This window comes from Calonectris borealis, chromosome 4 (genome assembly GCF_964195595.1).
Source record: "Calonectris borealis chromosome 4, bCalBor7.hap1.2, whole genome shotgun sequence".
Classification (NCBI taxonomy): domain Eukaryota; kingdom Metazoa; phylum Chordata; class Aves; order Procellariiformes; family Procellariidae; genus Calonectris; species Calonectris borealis.
The window spans coordinates 52,242,079-52,257,971 of record NC_134315.1 but is presented as its reverse complement, the minus strand read 5'-3'; the positions used below and the strand labels follow the sequence as shown (position 1 = coordinate 52,257,971).

The window sequence follows — 15,893 nt, the reverse complement described above, 5'->3', positions numbered from 1 at the left end:
TGGTCTCTTTTCCCTAGTAACAAGTGATAGGACATGACGAAACACCCTCAAGCTGCACCAGGGAAGGTTTAGATTGGATATCAGGAAAAATTTCTTTACCAAAAGGGTTATCAAGCTGCCCAGAGAAGTGGTTGAGTCACCATCCCTGGAGGTATTTCAAAGACATGTAGATCTGGTGCGTAAACATGGTTTAGTGGTGGACTTGACAGTGTTAGGTTTACAGTTGGACTCGATAATCTTAAAGGTCTTTTCCAACCTAAATGGTTCTATGATTCTAAGATACCGACATATGCAACCTTTTTCTTAACCCTTCATTTTTAAAATCATTCCCCAAACCGCTCAACTTCTACCAAACAAGGTCTTCTAAATGAATCAGTGGAGAACATGCCTTGACCTACCAGGTAAATGGCTTTCCCAAGTACCATGAAACAACTGTTAACAATTTTGAGAAATTTTAAACATTGCACACACTGAAATCTATATTGCACGCACTGAAATAGTCTGATGGTTCTCCAGCACCTTTTTTTATTATCTGAACTAGGGCTTATTCAGCTAAGAAACCTAAGCAACAGGATTGGGACTGGAATTGCAGCATTACAACCTATTTCAGACCACTATATATGCAAAGTTCAGCACACATGATGACAATATGTATTTGCCCTACGCAGCTTGCCTAGAAAATATGGGGAAAAAAACAGTTTTCTTGTACCTTGAAAATGTCTAGCTAAATAACAAACACTGGGGTTTTTTGTTCCTATTAAATACCTTGTAATGGATTATTTTAGAATAAAACATCTTCACTGCCAAAGAGAACATCTGATTATATTCCAATATTCTCCATTACTCTGAGATATGCTACTAGAAAATACACACAAAGTGTGCCAATGGCGTGTTCTACTCTTTCTTTGCAAGCATCTGGGCAAGGGTATGCCGATGTATATTTCCAAGTGAAAAAGCAATTTAATACGATAAATTTAAATCCTATTACTATATCAAGTACATTTTTATTAGTAGTTATTTAAATTTATGGGTATATGCAGTGTCAACACACCATGAAATGAAGGAATTACCAATTTCCAGCATGAATTACTTGATAAAAGGGACTGCATTAAATGCAGAGTTGTTGAATAAATCAGTAATGCTACCGTGGTTAATTACAAAGTTACTTAAAGGAAGAAAACCTGCAGTATTTTACAGTGTATTAAACTTGCAATTGCTTCCTAACTGGGTAACAGACAATATTAGTAAACACAATACATTTCATAGTGGACTGCAGGAAAGGCTTTAATGTCTTTAAAAACCATAGTTTAAGGCCAATCCATATTGTTTAGCAATCAGGCTACGAAATATCGCAAACTACACTTAGCTTTCTCTTAGTACTCTCCATTAGTAGATTGCAAGTGCAGCATAAAAGAAGAATCTATAATTATGCTTATTTTACTGATGAGGTGAAAGATGCATGGGGAGAAGTAATGTAGCCAGTGATATCTGACAGGCTACTTGCAGACTGAGTGGTCTCACTCTGTCCCCCAAGTCTCAGGCAACTGTCATGGCCAGTCTCAGTGATTTTGACATAATTTTCCACATTTCTCATTTTTTCAAGTGCAATCTAACAACACTGTATTGGACACATTAAGTTTTAATGACAGCCACAGACAGCTGCAATTTCCCTCAGTAAAACAAATGATTAATTAGCAAAACACAGTATGCAATATATGTCCAGACTGACTTATCCCTATTGCTAATCAGCAGCCTGCACGGTGTTTTGCAGAGCTGTGAAAGAAGCATGGGCATGCACTGAATAATTTATATTCCAAATTACACAAACATACAGACAACGTATCTTAATTTTCAAGATTAATAACCAGTAAGGTCTCTTCTGATAGCCCCATAAAAATATCTAAAATTAAAATTATGCAGATGATAACCTATATATTTCATAAGGAATAAAGGGAAAATGTGTCCTGTAGAAATAAGCCTAAATGTGGGCAAGATTTTCTTTTTACTGGGACATTCAGTAATGTTAATCAACAAGCAAAGTCAATCAACATCTAAAGTTTGAACAAAAACCCATTACCACTGACTAAACGGATTCCTTCCCAAAATAGCTGTATTTTTTCACAATATTTATTTCAGCATAAAAGCCCTCTCTTGCCAGGCACAAAACCAAAACCATCTGAGTTTTCCTTGTATGTCTATGCCTGAAATGTTCTACCAACGATTTCAACAAAGGCAAAGCCCTTAAATGTCCTCTCAATTAGCCAGCCTTCGACATTGCCTCAGTTAGCTATAACTCAAACCATAAAAAAGTTAATAGATGGAAATAATTTCAGTCTCATCTGGAAGAGTACAGGAAAGCCCATATATTGTTTGGGAAAGAGGCATTATATATTCATTATTGTTGATAGCAGTAAGTGAGGAAGAAGCTACAGTCTAATTTTTAGAAGCTCATTGACTATACTCAATCAATTAGTGGCCAGCAATGTAATAAAACATAGAAAGTATAGCACAGCATATGGAGGAGAAAAGATGACACAGATTCTGAGCTGAAGACCAGTTCAGAGCAGAAAGGCTTGTCTGAAGTCAGAAAGTGAAGAATCCATTTCTTAGGAGAAGGCGAACCTACCAATTTCATCCATCCAACTCCCCGTTTTCTTGTCTTTTTTTTTTTTTTTTTTGAATGAGAGGAGTTATTACTGAGAAAGGTCAACACCAAGTAGACTTTGAGGGAGAAAAAACCAGTTCAATAAACATCAGTGAGATGGAGAGAAAAAGGAGACCAAGAACTACTTGTAAATCACAGACAGGCTACACGACGCTTGTATTGTCTTATATGCTGAAGTGGCTTTTATCAAGCTGCCTGTGCTGCTAAATTCTGGTAATGCTTTTTCATGAAATTTTGCAGCCCACAAGTCTTGGTTACTCCACTAATTAGAGATTTGTCTGTCAGAAAAGGTACATCCATGAGAAGAAGCTGCTGAACAGTTTCAGACATACTTTCTGGACCGATTTCTGGTGGATCACCCAGTTTCCTCATGTGCCAGGGTCCTCCAGACTATCTTCAGCTTTATTCAATGAGGTTGTCAGAACAGTAGGGGACAATCTGCTTTCTGAGACTTGCATGGCCAAAGCTATAAAGAATTATTAGTAGACATTTTCAAGGTTTTTTCACTGAAAGTGAAATGGTAATTAATTCTCTTAATTGAACCATCATTCATTAGTCTTTTACTAAATACATTACCTAATAACATTCTCAATCTTGCAAGTTACTGCCATGTCTTCAATTTCCCTTTTCATGATAAGACTAATAACAAGCTAAACTCACAGCTTTATAAATCTGCAGCACAGTACAGCATATATTGTATGCAGTTTTTCCATTTAGATTCTTCAATTACAAGCAACTGCAACAAAAAAAAATAGCATATTGTATTAGCTAGTATTACATTTTGGCAGATCATAATTAAATTGTTCCTTGGAAGCAGTGCTCAGTGCTTAAGAAGAAGGATTATATTGAATAACAGGGCTAATATTTTAACTCAATTAACATGTTATTTTTCAATAAAGAGGTGTACACTACTGTAATTTCTTCTTCTATAGGTAACATCAGCTATAAAACAGAAATACTGCAGCTTTTTTTCTGACAACTCCCGTAATTTTTCCCATGTAGACTGTATGCTTTGTATATTTTTTAAAGTGGATGAAAACATGTGACATATTACTATTTTTATAAATAAATATTCTTATTTTGTACTGTCATAGGCATAAAATATTTCACTTCTATACCATATAAGCCTGCCAGAGACTATGTTTGACTACATCTAAAAATACACGAGCGTTCTATGGTAAGGAAAGAATTTTTCTTTTATGTCTTTTAATTCTGTACTGTTGTGAGTTTGATTTATAATATTGGTTAGGGCGGAAGTGATTTTTGGATGAAGAAATTACATCTAGTTACAATGGAAGTAGGGTACCTTCTCCATGGAAACTGCCTGCCAAATATGCTCAGATGACTTATTTATCAGATTCTTCAACACAGTATTTCAATTTGATGGAATTATATTTTCCTGGAATCTTTCACTAATAATTTAAAAGTGACATAAATTGATAAATGTCTGTATTTCTGAAGATAATCAAGTTGTGTCATTCCAATATCAATTTGTAATATATTTCAAGGTCATCTTCTCTTTGGCTGTTAAAACTAGCTACTTATGTTCTTTTGAATCATATTCTGGTTTTGGTTTAATTCCTAATATTTTAATGTGTTTTAAAGACTGTGAATATTTTGTTGTTACTGCTCTTTCACTCTCCTGCAATTATACCATGGATGATGCTCACTGTATAATGGACGGGTTTGTTAACTCTTTATGGAGATATGAAAACTATGTAGTTTAACAATGACGTTGAAAAATAATTTTTTGTTTCAAGAATTAATACACATATTTATATCAGTAGAACTGGAATATTGCACTACATATCAAACAGCTATTTCGCAGATGGGGCTACTAAAAAGTACACTCCCATACCATTTTACAGCATTCTCCATGTCTTTTCTATCACTGATATTATACAAGTCGCTCATTAAAAAACTAAATATAAATAACAACTCAAGGTAGCAAAATTTTTCAATAATCATCAGATTGGTCATTTCATTCTAGCTACGTAAGAGTTTTGTTTAGCTGTGTACTAGAACAATGTGTACTACTAGCAGGATATTCCATCTCAAAGGTGCTGAAAAACAAGGAGGTAAATTACAGCACATATATATATAAATGCATCACATATAACATCCAACTGTAAAATTAGAAAAAGGTCATTTTGATTTCATAAGGAAGGCAAGACAAAAAGAAAAGGAAAAGACAGAATCACACTGTGTTACAGTCAGAAGGGGAGATGGAAATTATGTCGTACAAAGGAAGAAGTAAGTAAAAGACTGAATGATTAAGATGAAAAAATAAAATCAATATGAGTTACATAAGGAGTTATTAGTAACTGGACATGAAATTCCAGTGAGTCACATGAAATACCTTGTGTTCCTTTTGTGGAGATCACCTGGTGAATGTTTTTAAAGATGAAGTATTATAAAGTACAACGTATCTCCATATAGAAAATCACAGTAGATTCTTACACAAGTTTAATGGAACTTGGTAAGTTAAAAATAAAATTCTTATGCTTACCATCATGGTAAGAAAGAACTTTTCTGAGCAAAACATAGAATTATTCACACTAGAAGCAACAGAGCATGCTGCCAACGTTACCAGCTGAATATTACAACTGCTATGTCATGTAATATAATTCTTATTATTTATTTCCATATATAATACGGTTACAAATCCTTCTCAGTGGACAAGAACCTTTAAATTCACTCTATATTCTGGAACTGAGCAGGAACTGAATTAATGATTTCAATTCAGATTCAGCAAAACAGAAGTCCATTAAGAATAGCATACATAAAGCTTCTAGTGAACTGAAGGAAACTGGAAGGCATGAGGCTTGCCACCCAGCAAAAACATGCTATTTAGGAGGACTAATGGGTAACTATCATGACTAAACCTTTGACAAACCTTCTCAGACAGGACAACAATTGACTGAATTTAGATACAGATGATCAAGAAGTGAGCAGTAAAAATTGCCAAAGCCTTATTTTGGTATTTAAACGTCTCAGTCAAGTGACTAGCACTTCATCATATGATGAAATTGCAACAAGGGAAATTCTGATTATATCTTAGAACAAAAGATTACAATGATGTAGTCAAATATTGGAACAGTTGCCCAGAGACGACGTGGAAACCCCATTAAGGTACCAAAAACTTAAATGGACAAGGATCTGAGCAACCTGTTGGCCTTGCTTTGAGTAGAGGGGTTGGACCTCCAGAAAGCCCTCTGAAGCTAAATTATTCTGTAATTCTATGAACTATATAGATAAAAAACAAACCCCAAAAAATTATCTTTCTTGTAGATCTCAAAGAAGATGCATGCTGCAGTTCACTAACATGAAGATGACAGCTTGTAAAAAAATGTATCTGAGTCAAAGCTCCATAGCTGGAAAGTGTCAAAAAACCCCAACCCAATAATAATTTGATTTCTTCTAAAATTCTAAAGGGAACTGGATGCAAAAGAAAATTTTCAAAGCAACACCAGCGGTCCACAGGGGAAGCAGGAGAATGTAGCAGGACAGGACAAGCCAGGACTCTTGAAACTGTTAGAATAGCCTAAGAAATCTGACTTCAGCTGTCATTTACAAACTCAAGCCAGTTACCTTTTATTTTAATACTGTTACTTAAAAGAACATTTTTTCCTTTGCATCTCTCCTCCAAATAAATTGCATGTGACTTCATACTGATTAGCAAATGTAGTAAGAAAACTGAAAAGCTCTAAAATACTAGAGGAAAACAATACAGTTTATTTTTATCTAAAGCAGTTCGTCTCTCCTGCCCCCTTTTTGGTAAAAGCTCAAGAGAAGCTTTATACTCTGCACACCAACATGGCCGTATCAGTTAAATTCTCCTATAGTATAAACTTTCTGACCTCCACCATGTTGAGGCACTACTATTTATACTTCTGCATCAATTCCATATATTCAAGACATATTAAAAGACATCAAGTCCATAAACTTTTCTGACCCTTTTCTGCTGCTTAGCTCATTAATGCTGAAAGCTATTAATTTAACAAATGAGTGGGTGATTACCTCTTGAAGAACCCTCTTCATTTTCAGAAGCAATGTCTTTACAGCTGTGCAATCTTGCAGCATCAATCTGAAGGGCAAAGATTCAATGCCTCCGCCTTCTTCCAGACCAGTAAAAGGCCACTCCACAGATGGGCTGCCAGCCAGCTGGCTAACACGAGGGTACCTGGCTTCTCCTTGGTCTACCTCCTTCGACAGCTTCAGAGATAGGTTCCTTACAAGAGAAAACATAAAGATCAATACTGAAATATGAAAAAGAAAAATAACTCAATAATTTTTGGCTTTTAGTTCCTTTGAGTTTAAAGACACATTACACATTCACTTCTTGAGCCTGCTAGCATGAATGGCCTTTATAATGTACATATAGCCATATGGTGTTAGCAATAAAATATGCATTTATAAATGTAGCATTTTCTACAGGAATTGAAATCATGCTCTATCCCATGCCCTTCAAAAGAAAGCCATTTTCTTAAAACAAAATATCCTATGGGCAAAACTGCTATGGGTCTATTTTATTTCAGTTCAGCTTTATGAAAAAGATGAATCTGTCATGCACTTTCAAAAGCTAAATCACGTTCTTTCATATTTGACTTAGAACTCAGAAAGAAAAGAAAACCGCCAAAGAAAATACTCCCTTCTGGGCTGGCCTAGTGACATAAGATGAACCTGCTATTCTTTAAAATGGAATTTGAAATTTAATTAATTTGTACTCACTCTGAAGTTTAGTTACCGTTGAAGATATTTAGGCAGAACATGAAACAAAACAACATTATGTTGTAGTTGAGAATCCATTGAAGAGAATAGAAAGTTTCGGAAAGATTTTGATGGACTTTGGAGGTAACGGAATACCATTATTTTGCTGCGTACGTACTATCTTACTTTAATATTAGAGCAAGATATCTATGAGACTTTGCCATGCTGGCGCAAGTCCAGCGAAGACCGACTAGATGGTGAGGGGACTGGAGTGCACAATAAATGAGGAGAGGCTAAGAGGGCCAGTTTTGCTCAGTCTTCCAAAGAGAAGGCGAAGGGAATCTCATTGCTGACGAGAGCAATGTCCCCACTGGCAGGGTGCAGAGATAACAGAGCCAGGCTATCCTTAGGGATTCACAGCAATAGGATGAAAGGCAATGGACAGAAGCTGGAATACAGGAAATTGTGACCAGATATAAGAACTGTATTTATTTATTTACTTACTTATTACCATGAAGGTGGTCAAACAAAGGAACAGGGGCTCAGAGATGCTACGGGACACCCATCCTTGGAGATATTCACAACATGATGGGGCAAGCCCCTGAGTAACCTGCTCTAATGGGACCTGCTTTGAGCAAGGGCTTGGAAAAGAGAGGTCCATTCAGAGGTCCCTTCCCATCAATGTGATTCTATGATCTAGAAGTCATAGATTCAACCAGCCGAAATCAGCCATGATCAGCCGAAAGTTTAATAGTGGAAAAATAATTTAAATAGAGATTACTTGACATTTTGGTGGAACAGAATGTAACTAAAAATACTAAGGATTTTTCTGGCATGAAAGCATTCACAACTTTGATGTTGCACCTATTTTCTCTTCGACCATCAGGGAAAAAGGACAAATCTGAATGGAGAAATCTGAGAATGTGGCTGTACTGTGCAACAGTGGTATATTAATTACTACTAAATTACAAAAGTGTTGTAACAGCAATGCATGACATCCACATTCATACTAAATTAATTCACTACAAGTAAAGATGTTAGCATAAGTGGTGAAGAAAATGACAATTATTATTCATTTAACGTATAGTTCCAATTTTCTGTTCCATTTGAATTTTCATGCAACACACAACTGATTCTGAATTTTAAGCACGGCCATATTTTAGAAGGACAAAGAACATTTTTCCACATGAAATTTTCCTTAGTTAACTTTGGTTTCACAGGAACCACATACAAAAAGGAGTTAATGTGATTTCTCAGGACAATTCCCAATGCCATACTAACAAATTGGAAATGAGGCTACTAGAATTATCTTTTATGGATGGTTCATTTTTATATTTTGCAAGCTATGTAATGTGCAGTAGGGACAATGTGTTAGATCAAGAAATGTACCACAGAGATCACGGATATGGACAGATGCTCATGATGGCTAATGGAACTAAAATTTTCTAATCCAGGCTTTTCAAGACTACCATAAAACAATGAAATTAGTCTGTTTTAATTTTTAAATACATTGAAACAACTTTGTGAGTAGAATATTTTGCGTCCTTTAAAATAATAATCTGAGGTGGATGGTAAAGGTGCTTTTGACTGAAGGATATTAAGCCACTGCTGATTCATAGCCTTTATTAAAGAAGCCTCAGGTATACATCATGCAAAGAAAAAACAACTTTTAACTGAAGTTTCATAACATAAGCCACTTTTAAGGGTTTAAAAAAGAAGCCATATTCAAACTATTGGAATCTACACTTGAGTAAGATTTATGTAGCCAGAAAAGCACATTGAGTAAGATGAAACAACAAGGTCCTCTTTTTTCCTGCCCAGTGCCTGCAGGCTGGGAGATGAATTATTGCTTAGAATATTCTGCATGTTCACTTTGTGAGTCCCACGAAAGTTTTGTCTTCCTCATGCTCCTGAAGAGGCATCCTGACACTGAGAAAGAGTCTTTTACAGCACGTTATCAGGGAGAAGAACCTGGCATCAACAGCAATACCCTACTGCCCCAGTGATGAGGAAACAAGCAGTACTCCTTCTTACATGGAAGAGACACAGCATTTATGTATAAGCTATAAATGTACTGGAAACACAGGGAATCTTAATTTCAACTGAAGAAAATACCTTCAGTGACTTCAGTGGGCTTTATGCTGACATCACACTACTCAACACACAAAATTACCGTCTTTTCAAATACAGAACCTTGTACTAAAGTATGAAAAGCACCATAATAACATATCACCACTCGCAGTCATAAGAGTTTAAAATCTAACTCAATTGCTACTGGAAAATGGTGACTCAGAGTTGGTATGCAGTGAGCATTCAGATCATATAGTACCTCTGAACTATCTGAAAAGAATATAACTGATCTGTGGCAGGAAAACTCTTCACTGTCTGATACAACTCCTTCTACTCGCTGCAGGAAAAAACTCATTTTAAATTCATTCCAGAACTGATATTTCATCAAGTTCATTATTAACAATGTCCAGGTGGTCTATTACAGTATTATTATGGTAATCCACTGCAATTCATCTCAAAGCAGCAGCAGAGATTTAGCAAGGAAAAAAAAAGTTCTTACTAAAATTAGAAGTTTCCCCTTACTAGTAAAACACCTCTTTGCCCCTGAAGTTGGAGAAGGGGCTGGTTCCTCAACTGGTAGTGCAGAAGCTCCTTTCAGATGGCCAGTGCCCTCCACCTTCCAAAGATATGTTTATTGTAATAAAAACATTTCACACACAAATGTTACCTGTGAAAGACTTCTGAAACTGTGGCTAAAAAGCCTCAAAGGGTCTATTTTAATGACTAAAGACAATGTATTTCATTTAAATGACAATATTAATTCTATAATATTCTCAACATAAAATATTTCAGAAAAGTAATTTGGTCACTTTTAAATATATGGCTCCTGTCTGAGCTCTAAATTTGCCTGACATACACACACACTTGGGCTACGTCCCTACTTTAATAAAACCATACCTGAAAATGTTCCTGGGCACTGGAAGTCAGTCAGTGTTAAAGCACTTCTGAAATGGCTTGACCCAGTGCAGCTATCACTCTTTCAAACGATTCCCTGGCATGGTTTGGTTGTCAGTACAGGCAAACTGGATGGGACCGCTCCATTCTGGAGGATGTCAGTGGTACAGAGGTGCACTAAAGATCCATCCCATGTAGATGTCACCTCAACTCTCCAATCTCTTGGAGCCACGAAGCTTCAAGCTTGAGATGTGAAACCCAGCCAGACTCCTAGGCAAGAGAAGAGCCAGCCCGTTTTGAAAGGTGTGCGATGAACTGTGGATGCAGTGGCAAATCACAGCTCAGAAGAGTGGTAGGAAGCTGCTCTTAATTTTCTCCCAGGTATTACAGACTTCACTTCCCAGATAACGAGAGGTTCTCATATTCTGTTTGGTGAAGATCAGACAAAGTCTGACAGATGGCATACTTAAAACTCTGCCCTGTCCTCTAGCTCAATGTCATAGGGAAACAGGGTAATTCAAGTTGCTCAAGTGGTGTCAATCTAAAGCCTGTGGAATACTATACAGCTGCATGTTACATCTCAGGGGACCACAAATGACAACAGAGAAAAGCAAGCTTAATGTCAGTAGAATTACTGTCATCATAAGGTCTGAAAATCCACAAAAAATTTGTTGCAGATTTGTAAATGTTAAATAGGGTGAAAACCTGTGCAACTTGATGGTACTTTGGGCCTGCTGGCTTGTTTCCATTTATCTGGACATACTCACTGAACACCATGAATATATTTCCTCATTTCTAAAGGATACAAAAGTCAGAAGCTACAATATCCACATTTAGCAAAACGGTAGTGCCATTAAGACAGAGTTCTATTTCAAAAGCAATCTTTACTGAAATAGTGAGATAGCATTAAAATAATCAATCAGTGACTTTTAGCATTTTAATAGCCTCCATAAATCCAATGCAACTGCATGTTAACTAACTGAGGAAGAGACACAATTGTGCAGCTTCTTTCAAAGCTTCTTTCCCTTAAGAAGGTAGAACAAGAACAACTTTCTTATTCCAAAGCATCTTTAAAGGGGTTTAATAAGGGAAAAAAGGAAAAAAAAAAAAAGGACCCAAAGACTTGCACCTTGAGCTAGTTTGAGTTATTCTTCCCTTCTTACTAACCCTTGGATCAATGATTTGAAGAGCTTATGGTAATTTGAACTCCATTTACATAAAGATCCCCAGATTATGTGGAGTTTAATCTTCTCAGTTTTCACCAGCTATAGCTCAAGACGTTGCTATAGCAGAATTAGCCTAAAGTAATACAATTGGTCCCATAGAGTCTGCACTTCTTGATACCAGCAAGAGAACCCATGTAACGCTGTGGCATCAGGAAGGCTCTGCAAGCAGAGAAAAAGACCTCAGCCTCTATGGGAAGAGCTGAACATACCTTCTTTCTCCCCTGAGGGCATATCTTCTAAAGCAGGGACTTAGAAAAAGCATCAAATCACTTATTTTCAGCATTTGAGTATGCAACTGTATGTGTATATATTCACATATAAATACATCATGTGTATATATATACATTTTAATATATGTATAGTTATAAAATTCATACACATACTTATATAGAAATGTATATAAATTTGATCTTCAGAACTATTTCAGCAACAAAGCTCTCTTATTTCTTCATAACTTGGCCCACCAGGAAACGTATGTCCTTTTACACTAGAAAAATGTTATCAACTCCCTGCAGAGATGATATCAGAAATGATCCTGAAATCCTCTTTCATATAAATCGGGATAGCCTTCAATCCACATTTTTTTCTCCCATCCAGAACTTTTTTTTTCCTCACCAACAGCAAATAGCTGAAAGGGATCTTTTTTTAGAAAGATCACCAATTATCATTTTGATAAAAGAGCAATTACTTCAGATTTTTAGAGAAAAATCTGCCTACCTCAAACACTTCCAAAATGCAGTTCAAAGCACTCTGTGGCTCTCTTACAATGATGTACACTACAGTCAAGTCCTACAATCATCCCAGACTGAATCTTAATCTCTGAGTAATCTCTTACTAATCTCATTTAGTAAGAGACATGTTCTATCCCAAACAGTTTACAACTGAAATATATGGACACATTTTGGAAAAAAGAAAGGCCTTTCCCCATATTTAGCAGAACTGAAGCATAGACTTTTAAAAGCATGTTCCTAAATATTGCAACAGACATATCAAATAATTTACTGCTAGGTGCCTAAATATTCTTAAGCTCTGATCAAGGAGGATAAAAATTGCCAAACTCCTCACTCAGCTCTGAAAATGCAGCCTTTGCAATACTGAGAAGATAAAAAGGTAACCAGAACATAAACACTTCGTTAATTACCCATATTAGCATTCTTTGGCATCAAAATTTATACCTACCTCTGCCTCACACAATTTCTCAATGTTACTTCTGTTCTAACTAAGAATACTTCAAAAGTTATAGAGATGACATCTCAGAATATTAAACCGCACCATGTCATAAAGTACATATTGTTTGACATTTTACAGCTTTTAGAACTGTGTATCATTTACTGGTACTCTGATGCTATGATTTTTCAAGGTCAGCCTTTTAGAAAAATGATGTTTGGTATCTGTCACTATTAAACTATGCACCCACACACAAATGTGCAAACTCTAATGGCTAGTGCTGCTGTAAGTTAAGGGACTGTCAGCCTTTTCCATTATAACCCCTTTTCTTTCAAAGGTTTATATCACAGCCATAAAGATTTCCTTTGGGCTAGAATCTGGTGATCATGAAATATGGAATTAAATTAAAAAAAAAAAGGGGAAAAAAAGCCCTCCGTTTTTCAGCTGGTAAAGTACAGCTGATAAGGGCATGTCAAGCATTTCTTTCCTTTCTCTAAATTCTACAGGAGACAAGAGCTCTGTTTATATCCCTGATCTAGCACACAAAATCACAACACTTGAGATTTCAGTCCTTTTCTTCCTCCTGGAATCTATTAGGAAAATTTTAATGTGATACAAATAAGATAATGTAACACCATACAGTAATCGGGTAACATCCAAAAAAATAGCTGCTTGGAAAAGACCGGTGGGGCTTATTCAATTTCAAGTGGTAACAGTGCAGTAGTAAATAAAGCATCACAGACAAACCAGGAAAAGTAAATGCAGCTGTCTGGGCATTGAAAGGTCGGCAGAGTTTGAGTCTTTTTAATTTTTATTTTCTCAAAAATTCAGCAGGGGATCATTCTTGAAACTATTTTACAACTGGTATACAAAATATAAATTGCAGCTTAATTATGCACAAAAGCAAGCAGTAACTCACATTACATCTCTGGTCAGGATATAAACAAAAGAAGGCTTACCTTTTATTTGGACAAAGGATAAGTCTACCTGCAGTCATTGCAGCCTTTGTAAACACTACGTACTTCTGACTGAACACTGCCTCAGCACAGCTAAAAGCTAAAAGCACTTGGTGTCCTCTCCAAATCTCACTCCAAATGCACTCCATGGAGCTGACCGACTCAGCTGGCCCGGGACTAGAACGACAAAATTTTGATCTAATCTATTAAAGAAGACAGGCATTCAAGCGTGCCCAGCAAACATTATAGTATTGGGGGAAAGAAGAAAAATCTGTTTTGCCACTGTCCCCTTCTAGACCAAAACAACATTTCTTCTCACCTTTGCTCTCTGCTCTAAATGCTTGAATCTTGCTTTTAGAAATTGTGCAAATGGAATGTAAAACTTTCAAGTTCTTATGAAGATAAAAGAAGTTTAAAAAAGATGGAAAACCACAATGGATATTGGATATGATGACTGCCTTCCAAGAAGCACAAGAAATACACTCCTTTCATTCAGTTACCAAACTAGTTTCCCTCACTTAAAAATAAATTGCCAAATACTTCCTACTACAGGTCAGCATTTTTTGCTACCACGGCTTTTCAAAATTTTGCTCAAAATGATGTATATTTCAAATGAAAGAAAAGGAAAAAAAAAAAGATTTAAAGCATTTTCTGTGCCTGGTAAGAAGCTACAGAACTGTTAGTATAGGCTTCAGCGGGAAGATTGGTATGTTAACAGATAAGGTTAAATCCACTAAAAGACGCAAGGACAGCAGGCTTTGCAACAAATACTTGCTTAGTGCCTGGCAGAATTCAGAGACGTGAGTTAGACAGGTAAGATGGACTTCCCATGAGACCAGAAAATTAAGTGGAAAATTCATACACTTTATAAAGGAGACAAGCCACTCACTTTGAATCCTATCTGACTTGGTCTTTAAATATTTGGGAAGCACCTAACCACATTACTAGTGCGTAAACCAAGATATTATCTTTTGATGAAGCTATTAACCATTAAGACAACTTTTGTGCAGAAAGCAGGCAATTCATTACACCTTGTGTTGGCTGAGAGGTTCAGCTGAGATGCATAACAGTCAGTTTTAAGGGTCTAATTAATATTTACTAAAATACCCAAAGTGGAATGCCTTCAAGATTCTGCTTGCTTTCCTTAACATCCCAACCCCTACCTGCCTTCATCCTGGGCAGGTGATTCAGGGAACTCTTCCTGAATTGGGTCCAATTACAGAAATGTCCTGGCTTCAGACCATGCCAGGGCTTGAGAACAGATACAGAGATCTAAATAATCATTCTATAGGTTATCATGCTATAGTCACACACATTCCTCCACTAAGAAAAATGCACATGCCTACAGGACTGGATGGCAGCTGAATGCCAGGGACTAGAAGGAAGAGGACTAAAAGGTCAGGGGATCTGAGCAGTTAGACTTAAGTGATACCTGGTATGAAAACTAGGTAGTTAAAACTCTGTTCAGAAAATTCCAGCTAGTAGTCCTAAAATTTATCATTAGCTGTACATTTTCACATAGTCCCCAAAATAATCAGTAATTACAAACATAGCTTTCTGAGTGCAGATAACATTCAATACTCTTTAATGGAATCAACACAATGGACCTTCATTTTGGTGAAAGTATATGATTAAACAAGTGTATCGCTTCTCATTGTCCTGTTTAACAGTTTAAGAATAATGAGTAGAAGAGAGTTGTGTTTAAATTCAGAGGATACCTTCCACCTACTTTATGTAGGGAATTTGATTAATATGTCAGGAAGAAACTGCAACTTTAAAACCCATCCTATTTCATTATCACATAAAATAGTTGGAACCTAATGTTATTGTTAAAAGAGCTTTTATGTTAAATCCTCTTTTATGACCAATAAATGAAAGCATGTAATGGATTTAGGGACATAATTTATAAAGAAATCCAGAACATGCATGTTACTATATACCCATTCTTAAAAGACAGCAATCTACTAGAGGTTTTTTAATGCTTAAATTGGATTCTTCTGCAAGGTTTTTAGGAAACATTATGGAATTAAACTTTTACAAAATTTCCAGTTCCACTGACAAACATATGAACAGCCACAGTGACTTCAAAAGCCTGATTTAAACAAAAGTAACAAAACAACAGGAGAAATACAGCACCAATGCTAATTAAATACACCAGGTATTTAGTGAAGTTTGCTGATAAAAAACTTCATGCAGTTCCTGGCA

The 15,893-nt window shown here is 36.1% G+C and overlaps 1 protein-coding gene across 4 annotated transcripts in view; it reads right to left on the bottom strand.

Moving 5' to 3' along the window:
* The window catches only part of CCSER1 (coiled-coil serine rich protein 1), a 669,891-nt gene that overhangs the window by 441,551 nt on the left and 212,447 nt on the right, over positions 1 to 15,893 (bottom strand). For all 4 annotated transcript variants that reach the window (XM_075149575.1, XM_075149572.1, XM_075149576.1 and 1 more), the window contains exon 5: positions 6,686 to 6,896. In XM_075149575.1, coding sequence (XP_075005676.1) covers positions 6,686 to 6,896 — 211 coding nt within the window. The remainder of the gene's footprint in view (positions 1 to 6,685; positions 6,897 to 15,893) is intronic.